Below are 18,948 nucleotides of genomic sequence, written 5' to 3'. Positions count from 1 at the left end.
AAACTTGTCATTGTTGCCTTGTACACAAATAAAAGTAAAAAAATGAGGTTTTGTTTTTCATATCTTGGAGTACTGTCTGACTCGGTGTATGTGTAGCTTTGAAATTGAAGATAGGAATAAGTCACTGCAGCTTTTATGCTAATAAAAGGGTATTTCTTAAAGGCCTATTGATTTCTCTTTTTTTTTATAACTAGACAAACTTAATGCTTATTGATTGAAGCATAGATCAACAGGATGCATTTTAAGGCAGTGAAATAATCTCAGTCCAATGAAACAATGATTTTTCTCACAGTAATTGCTTTGATAACACTGGCAATTCAGGCCACTGCAAGGCACTTGATTTATGAAAAATGCACCTTGTCCACGTAAAATCCACTATATCCAGTAGTTCTGAGATCATAATGTCCATGAATTTTTTGAAATACTCAAATTGTAATGTATCCTTGTTGTGAAGAGAGATGCCTAGTCGGACAGAACAATGAAGCAAATCCATCTTTCACCTGTTTCCTAGTGAGCTGATCCAGTTTATTACAAGTGGTCCTGTTATTGCCATGGAGATTTTAAGAGATGATGCCATATGTGAATGGAAGAGACTTCTCGGACCTGCCAACTCTGTGGTGGCGCGTGCGGATGCGCCCGGAAGCATCCGAGCCCTCTTTGGAGCCGACGGCATCAGGAATGCAGCCCACGGCCCCGACTCCTTCGCCTGCGCGGCCCGAGTAAGGTGTTTCCAGCACTGCCACTCAGTTTGGGTTTTGGGAACTGTTTGATGTCAACGTTTGGCATTTCCATCGCTGCTGGTGGAGGGGGGATTGATACAGCTGATCTCGTAGCAGAGAAAACCTTGACCTTTGGCCTGGGATTAACAGTGTTTCAATGATACATCTCCCCCGGGAGTTTATGTAGGAATACCAGTTGTCAGATAGTGAATATTCAAAAAGAAGGCATCATTGGATATGTTCTCTCCTGGGCCCCTGGCACTCTCTTTCCAAGTTTAACATCTTTTTCTTTCCTACATCTCCCTAGTGTTTATGAAAAAGTTTTCCTGCATCATCCCTTGTTTTAAATTCACACAAATAAGGCATTACACTGGGTTTACACTGACATTGAATTAACGAAGTGCAAATTTATTCTTGGCATCATGAGACATTTCTCAGTTCATTTAAGATGGTTTTTAGTCTGGTCATGTTTGCAGTTAAATAATATTAGACAGTTTTATGATAATTGACTTTTCTTACAAGTTTATTAGTAAATTCCTTCAGCTGGCCTTTCAAAAAAGACCTTGAATCTGATCACTGTGGTCAAATCACCATTATATTTTCTGGGCTACTGCAGGTGCCGCCTGATTTTTTTCTTTTCTCCTGTTAATCAGTTTATGAAAATTTTATCCTGCCCAAGTAAAATTAACTGTGCCCAGGGGGACCTTCTTAAAAACAAATTGTATTAACAATTGAACTATTACAAACCCTTCCATGAACTTTTGCCTCTTGTGGAATAGCGTCCAAAGCTCCCCCAACCTGGCCCCTGCCTCTCTCTACACTTAACCTCTCACCAGTCTCTCCCTTACTGTGTCCCAGGTGTATGACCATCTTGCTACTCCTAGAATGGCCTTCGGCCTGACTGGTTCAGCCTACAGCAAAGAGGGCAGTGTGGTTGGATGGGGGGAGGGAGGAGGGGCAGATGAGGTCACAGAAGTGGTCATGTGGTCCTGTAGACCGCAGTAGTACAAGACTGTTGGCCTTAATGTATGTTAATCATATCTCAACAAAACTTAAGAAAAACAGTAACAGCACTGCTCACCTGTTACCACTTCCCTGATTCTATGCACAGCACCCTTCCTTGATGCCTGTGTCATGCCCACCACATCCCTCTGATTCTGTATTCAGCCTCCTACTAGACTGAGAATTCTTGAAGATGTCTAATTTATCTTCATACCTCAAGGATCTACATCACAGGTGTTTTAAAAGTTTTGGAATTAAAAATGATAACAAACCTAATGTTTATCAAGGCTCACTGTGTGTATCACAGGCATAGTTCCAAGCAGTGGAGTGTCTCATTTAAATCTCAGACATCCTATGCAGTTGCTTGTCATCCTAATTTACTGTTGCAGAAGCAGACTCAGTGAGTTTAGGTACCCGGGCCACATGCTTGACCACTCCCTCCACTGTGTGTGCTGAAGTAGTAGCCTACTCACCGTCTTTTAGAATGTGGAAGTCATAGGAACTAGAGAAAAGAAATTTTGTCATCAATAATCCTGTCAGCAGCATTTACAGTTTACCTATTTATGGCATACTAGAGGCCCGGCGCACGAATTCATGCACCAGTGGGGTCCCTTGGCCTGGCCTGCAGGATCGGGCCAAAACCAGCTCTCTGACCTCCCCCAAGGGGTCCCAGATTGTGAGAGGGCACAGGCCAGGCTGAGGGACCCCACCAGTGCACGATCGGGGCCATTGAGGGTCACAGGAGGTTGGCCAGCCGGGGAGGTACCGTGGAAGCGCCCCAGGACATGTCCAGCTTGTCTCACTCAGTCCTGATTGGCCCGACCCCAGCAGCAAGTTGACCTACCAGTTGGAGCATCTGCCCCTGGTGGTCAGTGCATGTCATAGCGACTGGTCGACTGGTCAACTGTCTGCCCCCTGGTGGTCAGTGCATGTCACAGCGAGCAGTTGAGCTGCCTTAGCATGTCAGTAGCATATTACACTTTGATTGGTTGAACGGACGACTGGACGAATGGACACCTAGCATATTAGGCTTTTACTATATAGGATTCTTCCAGCTCGTTTTCTTGGTCATTTATGTAACCTGCAAAGTAAACACCATTTTACATGGTTTTAACTTAATTACTTTTTTCACTTAATATTATACCATAAAATTTTTCCATGTCACTAGATTACTGTCAAAAGAGTACATTTTAATGCCTGCAGAATATTCTCTTGGCATGGAAATAACATGATTTACTTAAAAGGTCCCTTTTGAAAATTAGGTTTGAGGTTTTTCTCATATTTGTAAATAAGGGTGCATTGTTCATGCCACTTCATATTGGATTATTTTCTGATAAAAGGGTTTTTATTTGATATTAGGAAAGTATATAGAGAGAAAGTTTGGTATGTTTCAATGTTTTAATCTGGAGCATTTACAAAAATTATATATGTATATACATACTGTATAAAAGCCTAAGTGACCATTATGACCGAACGATCAGAATGACAGGAATGACCGGTTGACCAGTCTCTATGATACGCACTGACCACAGGGGGCATACGCTCAACGTATGGTGGTCAATGTGTTCCTGCAGCCAACTTCCCGCAACCCCTCCTCCCAGCCAGCCCAGCCTCAATGGGCCCCGATTGGGGGTGGGGCCAGCCTACCAACCTCCCACGGCCCCTCCCCCCAGCTGGCCAACCTCCTGCAGTCCCTCCCTCCAGCTGGTCCTTCCCCGATGGGCCCTGATCACTGTCCAGACTGAGGGACCCCACCTGTGCACAAATTCATGCACTGGGCCTCTAGTCCTATCTAATAAAAGGCTAATATGCAAATTGTCCCCATGGGTGGGAGTTTGACTGACCAGGAGTTAGATGTGGCTGACCACCAGGTAGTGGCGCGGAACATGGCGGGTGTTGGTGACACAGTGCTGGCAGTGGAGGTGCTGCCGGCCCCAATGGTCTGACAAGAGCAGGACCGCAGCAGGGGGCGGGGCCGGTGAGTGGGTGGTGCCAGCCAAGGAGGATTCGAGCAGGGGCCCCCATCTCCTCGCCAATCGCCCCACAGATTGGCCCTGATTGCTGGCCAGGCCTAGGGACCTTACCTGTGCACGAATTTTGTGCATCAGGCCTCTAGTATTTATATAAATTACTATGTAAAAGTTTGGGAGAAACTTTTAACTGGCAACCATTTATTATTATAATTAAAGATATGAATGTAGATTAGTTGAATGCTTTAATGAGGTTACCATAGGATCTTATCAAGGTGAAATTTATGAAAAAGTACAACTATATGCTTTACAATTTGTTAAATAAAATATAGTATAAAAGCAATATACTTAAAGCTTATCAAATTGAGTCTGAATTTTATTTAGTGGAGAAAGTTATATATCTTTGTCCTTCCTTACTGGTCAGTTTAGGGAAAAGTAAAGGCTAACAGGAGAGGAGCTTTATGAGAAATATTTCAGCAGCTCAAATCACAAAGTAATATGAAAATTTTTTGTGTGACTTTACTTTCTTTGAAGTCTCTGAATTAGTAAAAGTGTGCTCTTGCAAATGTTAGCTTGGATTAATAGTGGTAAAAGCTTAGAGATAGGGAAGTGTGTTTAAATAATTAATGGTACTGATGAGTGTGACCATCTTCGACTAGTTCACATGGCTGGGTTGTTGTTTCAGTGAACCATGTGTAAAACAACACAGCCTGGCCTGGCCGATGTGCTCAGTGGTTGGTCAACCCATGAACCAGGAGGTCATGGTCCAATTCCCTATTGGGGCACATCCCTTGGTTGTGGGCTCAATTCCCAGTAGGGGGCGTTCAGGAGGCAGCAGATCCATGATTCTCTTTCGTCATTGAAGTTTCTCTCTCCCCCTCTCCTTTCCTCTCTCTGAAATGGATAAAAACACATTTTAAGAAAACACTGCCTGAATCTAGCTACAAAATATGGTTCATTTAATTTACTTTTATCACAGGACTATAGTGAGTATTTAGTTTTAACTAACAATAGTTCTGATTCTTGATCTCCATTTTACACGTCAAAGTCATTTCTCTCTATTTCTAGGAAATGGAGTTATTTTTTCCTTCGAGTGGAGTCTGTGGACCAGCGAACTCTGCTAAATTTACCAATTGTACCTGTTGCATTATTAAGCCCCATGCCATCAGCGAAGGTAAGTGCCATGTCAAGTATAACATGTCCAATTCATTGTGTTCATAGGAACTTATGAGCAAATCCTTTTGGAAATAAGATGGGATGTAATTTAAAAATCATCCTGAAAAAACTAGAATATCCTATATAATAAAAGCCTAATATGCTAAGTGTCCAGTTGTCTGGTCGGCTGTTCAACCAATCAAAGCATAATACGCTAATGATATGCTAAGGCCACTCAACTGCTCCCTATGATGTGCACTGACCACCAGGGGGCAGACACTGCAACTGGTAGGTTAGCTTGCTGCTGGGATCTGGCCGATCGGGACTGAGTGAGACGGGCCAGACATGCCCTGGAGCCCTCTGTCGGTCCCTCCCTGGCTGGCCAACCTCCATGTCCCTCCCCGGCCCCCTATCATGCACTGGTGGGGTCCCTCGGCCTGGCCTGTGCCCTCTCACAATTCGGGACCCCTTGGGGGATGTCGGCACCAGGGACCCCACTGGTGCGTGAATTCATGCACCGGGCCTTTAGTACTAAATAATAAACATAATTGAATGGATTAATTTTTTTCTTAGTATTAAGATAATTCAGGTACACAGTAGAAAATATAAAAAAATTTTAAGTCACTTGTTTTTCATTATCCTGAGAGAGTCATTATTCACATTTTGATATTTCCTCCAAATCTTTTTATTCTGCATATGTATGTATATGTGTGTAACTGACACATGTGAATGTAATTAACATGTTCAAGATATGGGTCTATTGGCAGATCCTTGGGACTGTAATTAGAGGGGAGCAACATGCATGATGGGTAATAAAAATTGATGGAGAACTTACCACTATGTGCCAGGTAGCAGACTGAACACCTGTACACTATCTCTTTTAATCTCAGCAATCATGTCAAATAGGTGGGTTTGTCATTTTTTCCCAGGTACATGAGGCTCTATGTGAATAAGTCATTTCCCAGTTTAGTAGGGAAACCAGGATGCAGACACTGGTCTCCTGTGGGTTCTTCCTCTACACCCACTGCTCTGCAGCAGTCACGGCAGAGCATCACATGGTGTAGCAGTAACATTTGAAATGGCTGGGGTTGACAGTCTATGAAGAAAATGGGAATTTTATGTTACCCTCACTTCTCTTACCTGGGCATGGACACACACACACACACACATACACACACAATCAATCAATCAATTAATCAATATACAGACACATTCTAATGTGATGAGCCAATTTCCTGTTTAAAGGCCTCAACTTTATAAAAAGCTTATCTTTGGCATCTTAATACATTCAATTTGATATTTATCTGATTTTATTTTTTCTAAGGAAAAATGTGATGCATGGAAAGAGAAATAGAATACTAGTTATAGCTCTTAATAATTGCATAGATAAATATAACAAATCTATTTAAAATGATTATATAATTGAAAGATGATGTCACATGACTAATTTTATATTTACACAGGTTTAAATCATTTTTAGTCAGCTGTTTTTTAAAGATTACCTATATTTCATATATTCATATTTGATACATAGCATTTGAGGTAAATGAGTTAAAAGGAAATTTTGTAAAATTTAATCAAGTGGCAAAACAGTTTAAACTTTGGCATTTTAAGTTGTTTTTCCCCCCTTTTATTTCTAAACCTCAATTATAGGGATGCTTTAAGACTAGTTTGAAATGTGTAATTAACCCAGTTTAGCTTAGAGTTAATAAACTGTGGCTACAATAAAATACAGTTTAAAGTTTCATATTGAATTTATTATTAGATTCACTTGGCCCCCTTTCAATGGCTGGTTTATGTTTATCTTTTTCTATAATGATCCCATTTCCTGGCATATTTAATTTCATCCAGGGTCTAGTGTGGATCTGAGAGGAAAAGAGGTTAAAGAAAAAGTTGTTGATAAGAGAGCAGCTGAAAAGAAGTTAGGTTGTTCCCTGAGGCTGACCACCAGCTCCCCCAAAGGCCAGGATAGCCTGCTGACCAAGCAAAGCGCAGTTTACTGCTGTTCCAGTAAAGAGAGCACACCTGGGCGGAGCCCCAGGAGACGCCCCAAGGGAGAGGTCCTTTGTGGAGTTCCCGGTCCACCTGGAGAGATTGAAGGTTTCCTGTGAGTGCAGAGATCTGATGGAAACTGGGCAGCGTTCGTGAGATCCGAGTTTAGGTTTTGTGGACACAGTGCGGCAGGGATCTTAACCAAGTCTTCTAAGTACCCAGTTGTTTGATGAGTGAGTTGTTTGCCAAGTTGAGAGGATATTGTGAAAAGGGGATCATTTGAGTAGTCTATTGTTGGTGTAAATGGACTTTGGGGAAGTTCCTGACACGTACAATGAAGTCATTTACTGATTTACAGCCTTATCTTTGTGGCTAGGAATTTCTTAGCACAAATAATAAAGTCATGTGGATGTAGGCGCCTTAGTTCTTAGTCCTGTGGTTAATCTGTATAGATTCAGTGGTTGGCTTCTCACTTCTGAGAGAGCTAGGAAAAATACAGAGCATACAGAGCGTGGTTTGTGGACTAGATGGTGGCATTCGCAGTCTTGTTATCTATGTCGATTGAAATATCTTTTGTCATTTGGAGGACTCAGATTTTAAAAGGGAAGAAAAATAAGGCGAATATTTTCGTGTTCTTTTTTAACTTCAAGATGATGCAGAGCGTTTGTTTTGATGTCCTCAGTATTATTTATATGTAATTAGTTCAATTCCATTGATAAAATAAGTTAATTTTACCCTGAAATCGGGCTCCACAGGCTTGAATCCTGGCTCCACTACTTATTCTCCATGGGCTGTTAGGTAACTGACTTAGGTTAATCTCTTTCCACCTTCTGTCCTCATCTGTGCAGTGAGATTAGCAGTTTCCCTTCTTCGCAGAGTAACTATGCATTAAATGTAATAGTTAATAACTAACATTAATTAACTATAAGGACTGTCCCAGGTCCAGTGCCCAGCTGAGCTGAGTGCTGCATCAGTGTTGGACATTCTTACTGTGATGAGTACTCCTCTACCGCTGCCATGACTGCTACTAGTAACTCCTTCGTAACAATGCAGTGGCTTAAAATGCCAACAAAATCCAACATCCACAACTGTCACCCACAGAAACAAAGAAAATCCATCTCATTGTTTAAGGAACGAAGCGCTGTCCTCAGTTAAAGTCTGGTGTAAGGGAAGTCCGTGAAGCGGTCATTGCTTCTGTCCGGCTGACTGGCAGCGTCCTGGGCATTACCTGCCCTGACGGCCCGTGAGGCTGGCACTGGGCACGAGGAGGTGGCGAATCGGGAGAGCGGCCTCTACACTTGCCATGGCCCCCACGTTAGCCTTTTGAAGTATGAGAGCCCGAATTCTGTGGGAAATTTTTTCTTTAGCAGATTTATGCATTAAACAGTTTGTGTTGTTCGTGACATTGTCCTTTCTGAAATTCAGTTTCCTTTAGTCTTTAAGCCCAGGTGTTCTCTTACTCTATGAAATTGTGTAGAAAATTCTTATAAAAGATAATTGTGTTCTGTATCTTAATGTTATGTTTTGGCTGTAAAAAATCTATTTTCATGGAGGCTGTTGGAAAGTAATTTTAGATTTTATTTCTAAAAAGATATATTGTCTGTCTGCAATTCACTTACTAAGAAGCACATTATTTAGTAGAACATTGGCCAGTTTGTAAATGTAAGAGCAGAATTATCTCTGATATGTTAATGGAGCAGGAGGACCGTTCTCAGCCAGGTTATGTTTACCAAGTTTCTTACTCTTATCAATCAGTTCTTCTTACTCAGGGCCTCTTTCAGAGATTCACTTTCCTCCCTGAATGATCATTTTGATGCTCAACAGACCAAGAGCCCGAGGAACACATCCACCCTGTGGAACCCCCTGAATTTGGGATGATTAAAATGATTACATTCCCACCTTTCCTATAGATGATTTTCCTCAAATAATTTAGCCTCTGGAATACTGTGGAAGAGGTGTGAACTTTTTGGTGTAAAGAGATTGGATTTAAACATCGTAAATCTAACTCCGTTTCAATAAAGACCCTTGAAGTGGGCCCAGTTTTGCGTAGCATGTCACAGTTGCGGAGTTTTGTGGTTGTTTTATGTTCTATCTGAAACAGTAAACAGGAAGGGACTTTATAAGATGCGACACAGAGTGGCCTGCAAAGCCTAAACTATGAACTACCTGACCCTTCACAGAAAAAGTTTATTGGCCTTGCCATACTGTGCATTTTTAATTGGCCCTGCCTACATTTTGGCATGTGTACCTAACTCTGAATTGTTTAATATTCTGTGAACTTGCTCACTCTCTCCAGATTTTTTTTCTAAGACAAGGATTTTAGAATGTTTAAAACAGCCACTGGAATCTCCTCCCATCTTCCAAGTTATTAATGTGAGAATGTCTATTCTCCTTTCTTTCATACGTTTTTACTTAACCTTATTGATGTGTAAATTACATAGCATAGACACACATGTTCTAAGCATGCGCTTCTGATGTTATGTTACAGCGTCTCAAGCTCTCAGTCACAAAGTCCTTCGTGTATAAACTTGGTCTCGTCAGATGTCTCCCTGGAGACACTTGGAGGATGCGTAGACAGACTGACTGTTTGAATCCAGTGTCACTGTGTGAAGGAGGACTGACTAGGCTTAGTCCAGGTTCCACTCTGTGCCTCTCTGATTAGTGGGGCTCTGTCCATGACAAAGCAATGAGCGGTCGCCCTGTCCGTTTTTTATCTTCAGGAGTCAGGCTTGCTCTCCCCACCCGACTGGAATAAAGAAGCAGCTGTTGCTAGGCAGCCGGGCACTAGCACCTAGCAACTGAGATGTGAGCCTCAGGAACCCCAGGCTCCCTTCAGAGCTCAGTGATGTGTGTTACAAGCACAAGCCCTACGCTCGTCTGTCTGAATTAGAAGGAGCACAATAAAGGGATGGCCATCAGCCCGTGAAAGTCCTGAGCACCTGGCAGGGGTTATTGTAGGATGTGACGTGCGGATACGATTATCCTTCTATGGCTCGACACTTGCTCAGAGAAATTTCTTAGCCTCTCTAAGGCCTCGTTTTCCTCCTCTGCAAAATGAAGGTGACAGGACCTACTTCATAAACAAGTTAATACATGTGATACACTTAGAATAGTTTACATAGTAAGTGTTCCAAAAGCTGTTAGCTATTAATGATAGTAATTGTAGTGATTCTATCACGACACATTTTTTAAAACCTCGAATCAGCTATCTATTGCTTTATAACAAACCATCCCAGAACTTAGCTCCTTAACAACCATGTGTTACTCCACACACTTCTGCACTTTTGCTGGGCTCCCTTGGCGATCCTTCATGGTATACCTGGGTTGCTGCGTGGCTTCTAAGGTAGGCGTCTCGAAAGTCAGAACGCAGTTTTTTAGCTTTCGTAACTTTAGGAGTACAAATGCTACAAACTAAAAATACTACTTGCAAGTGTAATTATTTAGTTTATGTTCCATTTTTTTTAGATTTTGAAAAATACTTGATTTTAAGTTTATGTCTTGGTAAACATTTTAAAAAGAAATGTATATAATGAAACTTTCAAATACTATTTTATACATATGTGTAGCATGTGTCTTCTAAGTTCCTGAAACCTGCACTCAGACTTGTGGGACACCCTGTATGTGTATTACTTAAGGGACCGTATTTATTGGAAAGAGTGTTGTTTCATTTGAAAATAAGGTGGACACTTCATTGCCTTCCCCTTTTTCACTTTCTTATGCTTCAGGACTTAGTCATCACCATTCAGGGCATGATGTTCTGGATGCACCTTGATGCATGCCTTTGAGCTTGAGAGTGTTAACCCCTGGGTTCCGGGAGGAGCAGGTCGCCGCGCGTTTCCAGCGGAACTTGGGTGACAGCTCCATTCTCCTCGCCTGCTTTGCATGCCTGTGTCTGTTAGAGGACCCTGTAATTTTAGGACACGTGGTGACGACCCCTGAGCAGAGCCACACTTGCTCTAGATGTGCAGAAAACGTATCTCAGAGAGTTCGTAGCAGAGATAGTGAGTTCCCATCCCACCTCGGAGGAGCCCCAGGCACTGGTTCCTGTGTGTCCTGTGACCCTCCCCTGCAGAAGGCGCAGCCGCAGAGGAGGACAGAAGCTCCTTCTGCTTGGCTGTGGCTCTGCCCCTTGGACTTGTCCTTCTCCCAAGCCAGGAGATGACCGATCCCGGTGGAGCTGGGTCCAGAGACCAGGCCATGTGATGCTGCTTTACCAGGAAATGTTTTGAAGGTGAAAACTTAAGGCAGCACGATCTCATGTTTTAAGACTTTAAAAGATGATTCGAGTTACATGGCAGATTATAAGTGCTGAGAGTCCAACAATCTAATTATAGTTGATTCCTATGAAAATAGCTCTGGAGGAAAAATTGGGGTGAGTAACCCACTTCCACTCTGCACAGACACAGGCCAGCGTATGACAACGCAGATGCAGTAGGATACAAACTTGTGATAGATGGCAAATGACCCACCAACACAAGTGAGAGCTGTGAGCCGCAGGCCTTCTAGAGTAAGAAAAAGGCGCCAATACATAGAAAAGCAGAGGACCGTTTATTAATCCGCTCACATCTTATTTTGGATGTGTGCCCTTTTCCCACCCCTCCTACTGCAACCTTCCTTTCTCAGGCTGCAGTATATCACCTCCCACATAAACCAGTGGCTGGGTGAGGACAGCGTGCACCTGACAGAAACCCAGCCTGAATCCCCAGTCCTGTCTCATGTACCCAGATTGCCAGTGGAAGGGCAGGGGCGAGCTGGGCTTAGGGAGGAGTCTAAACTGCCTCGGGCAATCTCTGGGGTCTCTGGCTTCCCTGTCAGCATCATGCTCTTAGGTGCTCTTTTCCCGGCACCATGAGAGAGGGCGAGGGCTGCCAGCAATGAACTGATGAACCCAGTGGGAAGAGTGCTTTTCAACCTGGTTCTAGCTAAAATGAATGAATGAATGAATGAATGAATGAATGATAAATAAAACCCCAGGGAAGGACTCTGGTTGGCTTGTGCAAACAATACGCCCGTTCCTGGGGGAATTGCTCGGGTCTCGGAAGCAGAGTGCTAAGGCTGACCCTGTTTGGGTGGATGCCACCTCGTGACCACTCTCAGAGGCATGTTTGTTTTTTAATATGTTTTTACTAGAGGCCCGGTGCACAAAAATTTGTGCACTCGGGGGGGGGGGGGTCCCTCAGCCTGGCCTGTGCCCTCTAGTAGTCTGGGACCCCTCGGGAGATAACGACCTGCTGGCTTAGGCCTGCTCCCGGGTGGCAGAGGGCAGGCCCAATCCCTAGGTGCAGCCCCTGGTCGGGCTCAGAGCAGGGCTGATTGGGGAGTTGGGGCGCCGCCCCCTGTCACACTCAAGGCAGGGTCGATGGGGAGGTTGTGGAGCAACCCCCTGTCACACACAGAGCAGGGCCAATCAGGGGGGTTGGGGCTCTGTACCCTGTCACGCACAGAGCAGGGCCCATCAGGGGGTTGGGGTGCTGCCCTCTATCACCCACAGAGCAGGGCGGATCAGGGGGTTGGGGCGCCGCCACTCTCACACTCAGGGCAGGGCCGAGGGGGAGGTTATGGCTCTACCCCGTCACACACAGAGCAGGGCCCGTGGGGGGGGGGAGCTCCCCCCTATCAGGCACAGAGCAGGGCGGATAGGGAGGTTGTGGCCCCGCCCCCTGTCACACACAGAGCCGCAGGGCGATCAGGGGGTTTGGGTGCTGCCCCCTGTCACGCTGATTCCAGTGCCGGGAGGCCTCACGGCTCCGCTGATCCCAGTGCTGGGAGGCATATTACCCTTTTACTATATAGGGTAGAGGCCTGGTGCACGGGTGGGGCCAGCTGGTTTGCCCTGAAGGGTGTCCTGGATCAGGGTGGGGGTCCCCACTGGGGTGCCTGGCCAGCCTGGGTGAGGGGCTGAGGGCTGTTTTCAGGCTGGGGGTGACTGAACTCCCAAACGCTCCTTTTTTCCTTTTTTTTTTTTTTTTTTTTTTTTTTTATTCTGGGCCAGCTTTAGCTTGAGGCTTGGCTCCAGCTCTTAGGCCTCCGGTGCTGAAAGTAGGTTTCTGGCCTTTGCTTACAATGTTGCGAATCTGCTGGCTGAAGTTGGGCGTATTTGTTACAGAGTTTCTTAAACTGCCAGCTCAGAGGCAGCAGCAGGCGGGGAATGTTGGTTTCCTCCGTCACTGAGGCAACCAAGCCTCATGTTAGTTTCAAGCTGCCTGGCTGCCGGCTGCCATCTTGGCTGACAGTTAATTTGCATATCTCGCTGATTAGCCAATGAAAAGGGTATCGGTCGTACGCCAATTACCATGTTTCTCTTTTATTAGATAGGATTGATTCTTAGAGAGAAAGGAAAGGAGAGAAATAGAGAGAAACATCATCCATTGGGTGCTTCCTGCACATCCCCTACTGGAATCAAGCCTACAACCTGGGTATGTGCCCTGAACAGGAATTGAACCAGTGACCTCTTGGTTCATAGGTGGACACTCAACCACTGAGCCACACCAGGACAGGTGGCAACTTTCTTTCTAATCAGAGAGGATGGAGGGAGGTTCCTAGTCCCAGGAGAAGCAAGAGTTTTCAGAAAGATATTGTTAATGGTTGGATACAGGGTGGCCACTTAGGCGCTTTTGAACAGTCCCAGTGAGGACTATGAGGCTATGAACTGAGGCACAGGAAGAGGAGATGGGGAGGTGATTTGACATTCAAAACAGTGAAGAGGGAGCATTCATGGAGTTATAAACAAACCAGGGGAGCAAGTTAGCTGTGTGCTCACCAGCCCAGGAAGCAGGCCTCCGTTTTGTGTGCCCCTTGAACCTGTTGGCTGCGCCGCACGCAGTTTTGCATTTTAACTTCATTTGCATAGTTATTTGTCATTTCTTCGGTCACCTGAACATTTCCTATCTAGACCAAAGTAAAGGACGTGGTTATTGACAGTTTGTCTTTTCAGGCTGCGAAATACAGAATGGGTTTCTTAAGTCCTCTCTGTCCTGCCTCCACACGTAACCACATAAATAACAGCAATATCCTTGCCTCCTGTCTGACTGCTCTGGGCAGAATGCAGAGCTGCTCGGACTAGAACTTTTTATTGGTTTATCTGTGAATGGAATTATTCTGTCAGTGGTGCATTCTGCAGGGTAGTTTAATGTGGTTACAGACTTACAATAGGTGTAGATTGTGATTTCCTTTCGTATTGGTTAATGCAGAAGGCTCAATACTGCTTTCATATTTAGATCAGGATTCTTAAATAATCATGTAAAGCATTTTCTTTATCAAAATAAACAAGACCTTGATTTGTGCTAAGGCACCAGCAGTATCTCTGAGGTCAGATCTGTGTGCATAAGGACACTAAGTTTATATTTGCCTTCTTAAAAATTAAATTTATAGGGGAGAAGGGCATTGGTTAATTAAATTATATAGGTTTCAAGTGTATAATTCTATGCTACATCATCTGTGTTTACCATCCAAAGTCAAATCTCCTTCCATCACCATATATTTGACCTCCTTTACCCTTAACCCACCCCCATCTCTCTTCCCTCTGGTGATCCCTATACTGTTGTCTGTGTCTATGAGTTTTTGTTTGTTTGCCTTGTTTGTTTATTGTTGTTTTTAGTTTTATATCCCACATGTGAGTGCAGTCATATGAAAAGATCATGCTGTGGAAAGTAGGAAAGTTCGGAAACATATGATTTATTTGCCTTTTTAAATGTGTTGACATTTGCACAGATGGTGCAAGGGCAGTGGCAGGGGAAACTGCCTTCGCACAAATCAAGACAGTCGCCCCAAGCTCGTAGTTCATGCATGTTTAACTATCAGGTGCTGCAGGGAAACGCCATTCTTACGTAAGAGTGTCCTCAATGCAGCAATGCAAGGGAGTAATTTTTGACCCTCAAGTACAGGTCTGGCTAATACTCGTGGAACTAAGGGCAGTACACCGAGGGCACTTGTGCTCCACCCTCAAATACAACCTCGTCTACGAAAAGCACTTGAACCGTTGTTTGAGTTGTGAACTCAACAAGGAGCCTTTTTAGGGAGTCCCACTTTACCTGCAAGACTGTAGCCACACCAGAAATTTCCACTGGTTTGCAACTGAACTCTTTTCAAAATGAAGTAATCCTGTCATTTCAAAGACATGACAACTGACAGCAGTTGTTGCCCAAGATAAAGACCCAAGTGATGATAAAGTTCCAAGTGAACACTAGGATTAGAATCTTGGAAAACTCTACTCACCACCTTGAGCCTGACAGCTCCCCATGCTTGAAGACTATGCTGATGAAATTGGGGGTGATTTTTTCAGTGTGGCCCAATGAAGTGAGTCAGCATTTGGAAGACTGCAAAACAGTGAGCTAACATTTCCTAAATGATCAATGTGTGAGGTTAGGAAATCATACACAAGTGAATGATTTATTCAAAGTACAAGAGACCAGTGGATTTTGTCTCCCAAGATAAAAAAAAAAAAAAAAAAAAAAAAAGTTCACTGGGAGAGGTTTGAAATTTTATGTTATCTTAGTTCCCAGGGTCCTTCATCTCCGTTAAGTATTAACTGTCCCTCTATTCTAAGAACTCCCCCTCCATTTGATGCTGTGATACTACTGTCATGTCACAGTAGTATCTTCTTTATTCTCTTGCATGTCTCCTTTTATGTATCTATTTATTTTCATTCTCCAATTCCCAAACTTTAAAGCTCTTTTTTGCTTTTCTTCTTCTTTTTGCCAGACAGTAGTCATCTAGTCTCATCATTCCAGCTCTAATCTCTCTGCACCTCATTATATCTCTGGACGGCACCTGTGCCCCAACTCCCAGGGACTTCATTCATTCACCACTCAGTGATCTTCTTCAGCCAATGGCCAAGCTCTGTCCCCAAGTACCCCTCAGTGCCCTGCTCTAAAATTCTGTTTCTCTGTTCAGAATAATTCAGTGTCTTTTTCCTTCATTTGTTTATATCACTCGTGCTTTTGTTTTTCTTTTTCTTTAAAGTGCCACATTCTGCCAGTCACTTAGACTCAAAACCTTCCTCCTTCCTCTTCATAGTCTGTCAAGGTTCGTCCTGTTACATTTGCTTGGCAACGTCTTCTACTCCTTCCTTCTCTGCTGCTGCCACCCAAGCCCAGTCGGCATGTTGATCATTTCAGAAGCCTTTGTTCTTCTTCTGTCCTTTATTCCTTCCCTCAGATCAGCTGCCCCGTCATTGTTGCCTTAGTAACCTTCCTACAACACCACTTTTGTCCTGTGTTGTTCTGCTCAGGCTTTCTGGGAGTCTCCATTGCTTTTGGCAGGGTTTCCTTTTATTTTTACATATTTTAAAAAATTAAATTTATTTTTATTGATTTCAGAGAGGAAGAGACAGGGAGTGAGAGATATAAACCCCAATGATGAGAGAGAATAATCAATGGGCGGCTGCCTGCATGCCCCTACTGGGGATCGAGCCTGCAATCAGGGCATGTGTCCTGACCAGGAATTGAACAGTGACCTGCTGGTTCATAGGTCAATGCTCAACACTGACCCACACCAGGCAGTGTTTCCTCTTGAAGGAAAAAAGGTATTCCCAGTGTTAACATAAATTATTTTACTTAAATGCAACTTAAATATGTCCAAATATAAAGTTAAATATAAACTTTTTCATGTACAACTGTTTAAAACAATTTTATAAATTTGGTCCAAACAAAGCTATATAATGGATCAAATTTATAATGTGACTAGAGGCCCAGTGCATGAATTTGTGCACTGGTGGGGTCTGGCCGGCCCAGCCCTAATTGGGGCCGGGCCAGCCAGGGTAGGGGACACAGAAGGTTGGCCGGCCAGCCCTGCCCCTGATCCAGTTGGGCTGATCAAGGCTGGGCCGGCTAGGGAGAGGGGCTGCAGGAGGTTGGTGGGGCTGATTGGGGCCCTGATCGGGCTGGTTGGCTGCTGCCATGCGTGTCATAGTGACTCATCATTCTGGTCATTTTGGTTCTATCATTCCGGTCACGTGACTTTTATATATATAGACTAGAGGCCCAGTCACGACATTAATGCATGGGGGTGGGTGATGTCCCTCAGTCCAGCCTGCACCCTCTCCCAGTCCAGGACCCCTTGGGAGATGTCTGACTGCTGCCACGGAGGCAGGAGAGGCTCCCGCCTCCACTGCTGCACTTGCCAGCCATGAACCTGTGGGAGAGCACTGACCACCAGGGGGCAGCTCCTGCATTGAGCGTCAGCCCCCTGGTGGTTGGTGCACATCATAGCAACCAGTCATTCTACCATTTGGTCAATTTGCATACTAGGGTTTTATTATATACTAGGGGCCCGGTGCACGAAATTCGTGCACTGGGTGTGGGGAGGGGGGGAAGTGTCCCTCAGCCCAGCCTGCCCCCTCTCACATACTGGGAGCCCTCAGGCGTTGACCCCCATCACCCTCAAATCGCAGGGGACCCTCATTTCCCCCCATCACTGGTTCTGCCCCCAGCCCAGGCCTGATGCCTCTGGCCCAGGCATCAGGCCTGGGCAGGGGACCCCCAGACCCCTCCGATTGCTGACTCTGCCCCTTGCCCAGGCCTGATGCCTCAGCCAGAGGCGTAGACCCCCATCACCCTCTGATCACCTGATCGGCCCCTTGCCCAGGCCTGACGCCTCCACCAGAGGTGTCAGGCTTGGACAGGGGACTCCCATCTCCCCCCGATCACTGGCTCTGGCCCCCGCCCAGGCCTGAGGCCTCTGGCCCAGGAATCATGCCTGGGCAGGGGACCCCCATCTCCCTCTGATCGCTTGCTCCACCCCCCGCCCAAGCCTGACGCCTCTGACCCAGGCTTCAGGCCTGGGCAAGAGGACCATCATATCCCTCCAATCCCCGGCTCAGCCCCCCGCCCAGGCCTGATGCCTCGGCCAGAGGAGTTGAGCCTCATCACCCTCCGATCACCAATCACCGGATCGGCCCCTTGACCAGGCCTGAGGCCTCCGGCAGAGGTGTCAGGCCTGGGCAGGGGACCCCCAGCTCCCCTCGGTTGCAGGCTCCGCCCCTGCCCAGGCCTAACGCCTCTGGCTGAGGCGTCCGGCTCGGGCAGCGGGGACCCGCAGCTGCAGCAGCCCCGTGATGGTGGGCTTCGCTTTAGGCCCAGGAAAGGGACCCCTAGCTCCCGGACTGCCAGCTTCGACCGTGTCCAGCTCCCATCGCTGGCTCCACCCCTACTTCCTGCTATCACTGGCCAGGGCGGCAAAGGCGCCTGATTCTCCGATCATGGCTGGGGGGCAGGGCAAAGGCGGCCCCAGGGCCGCCTTTGCCCTGCCCCCCAGCTCTTAGCTCCCCCCTGGGTTTCCGATCACTGTCAGTGGCAGGGGGCTTCTTCCTGCTTTCCCTTTTGCCTCCCTGCATTGTGCCTACATATGCAAATTAACCGCCATCTTGTTGGCAGTTAACTGCCAATCATAGTTGGCAGTTAATTTGCATATAGCCCTGATTAGCCAATGAAAAGGGTATCGTTGTACGCCAATTACCATTTTTCTCTTTTATTAGTGTAGATATAGATGTTTGCCAAAACTAAATCATGAAGGTCAATGTGGATATGGTACAGACTGTTCAGAGTTTGACATGAGCCTGTTACATGCTCAGACTTCCACACAACCTTTGTTTGTACAGTGTGCTATGATGTCATTTGGCCTTCATGTGATACCAATTTGTCATTTGGAAAATAGATGGCATCATTTTTTATTTTATTTTTTTATCCCTCAGCCTTCTACAAGGAAAATAGCTGCAGTAACAGTAACCTAGATAAGATGCCCATCCAGACACTGGTACTTATTGGTGATTTGGGATGACTGGGTGAGCACCCAGATGTCCCAGAATATGGTGAGTGTGTGTGAGTATGAGAATGTGTGTGTGTGTGAGTGTGAGAATGGGTGTGTATATGAGTATGAGAATGTGTGTGTGTGGATGTTAGTGGGTGTGTATGAGTGTGAGTGGGTGTGTGTGAGTGTAAGAATGTGTGTGAGAGTGGGCTTGTGTGAGTGTGAGTTGGTGTGAGTGTGAGAATGGGTGTGTGTGAGTGTGAGAATGGGTGTGTGTGTGAGTGTGAGAATGGGTACGTGTGAGTGTGAGAATGGGTGTGTGTATGAGAAGGTGTGTATGAGTGTTAGTGGGTGTGTATGAGTGC

At 45.4% G+C, this 18,948-nt stretch overlaps 1 protein-coding gene across 4 annotated transcripts in view; it reads left to right on the top strand.

Moving 5' to 3' along the window:
- The window catches only part of NME7 (NME/NM23 family member 7), a 118,310-nt gene that overhangs the window by 34,078 nt on the left and 65,284 nt on the right, over window positions 1-18,948 (top strand). For all 4 annotated transcript variants that reach the window (XM_059674148.1, XM_059674147.1, XM_059674149.1 and 1 more), the window contains exons 6-7: window positions 512-719; window positions 4,760-4,865. In XM_059674148.1, the coding sequence (XP_059530131.1) occupies window positions 512-719; window positions 4,760-4,865 (314 nt within the window). The remainder of the gene's footprint in view (window positions 1-511; window positions 720-4,759; window positions 4,866-18,948) is intronic.

The sequence above is a fragment of the Myotis daubentonii genome, chromosome 18, assembly GCF_963259705.1.
Source record: "Myotis daubentonii chromosome 18, mMyoDau2.1, whole genome shotgun sequence".
Classification (NCBI taxonomy): Eukaryota; Metazoa; Chordata; class Mammalia; order Chiroptera; family Vespertilionidae; genus Myotis; species Myotis daubentonii.
Note: the sequence above shows the minus strand (reverse complement) of the source record. Positions and strands in the feature narration are given on the sequence as shown.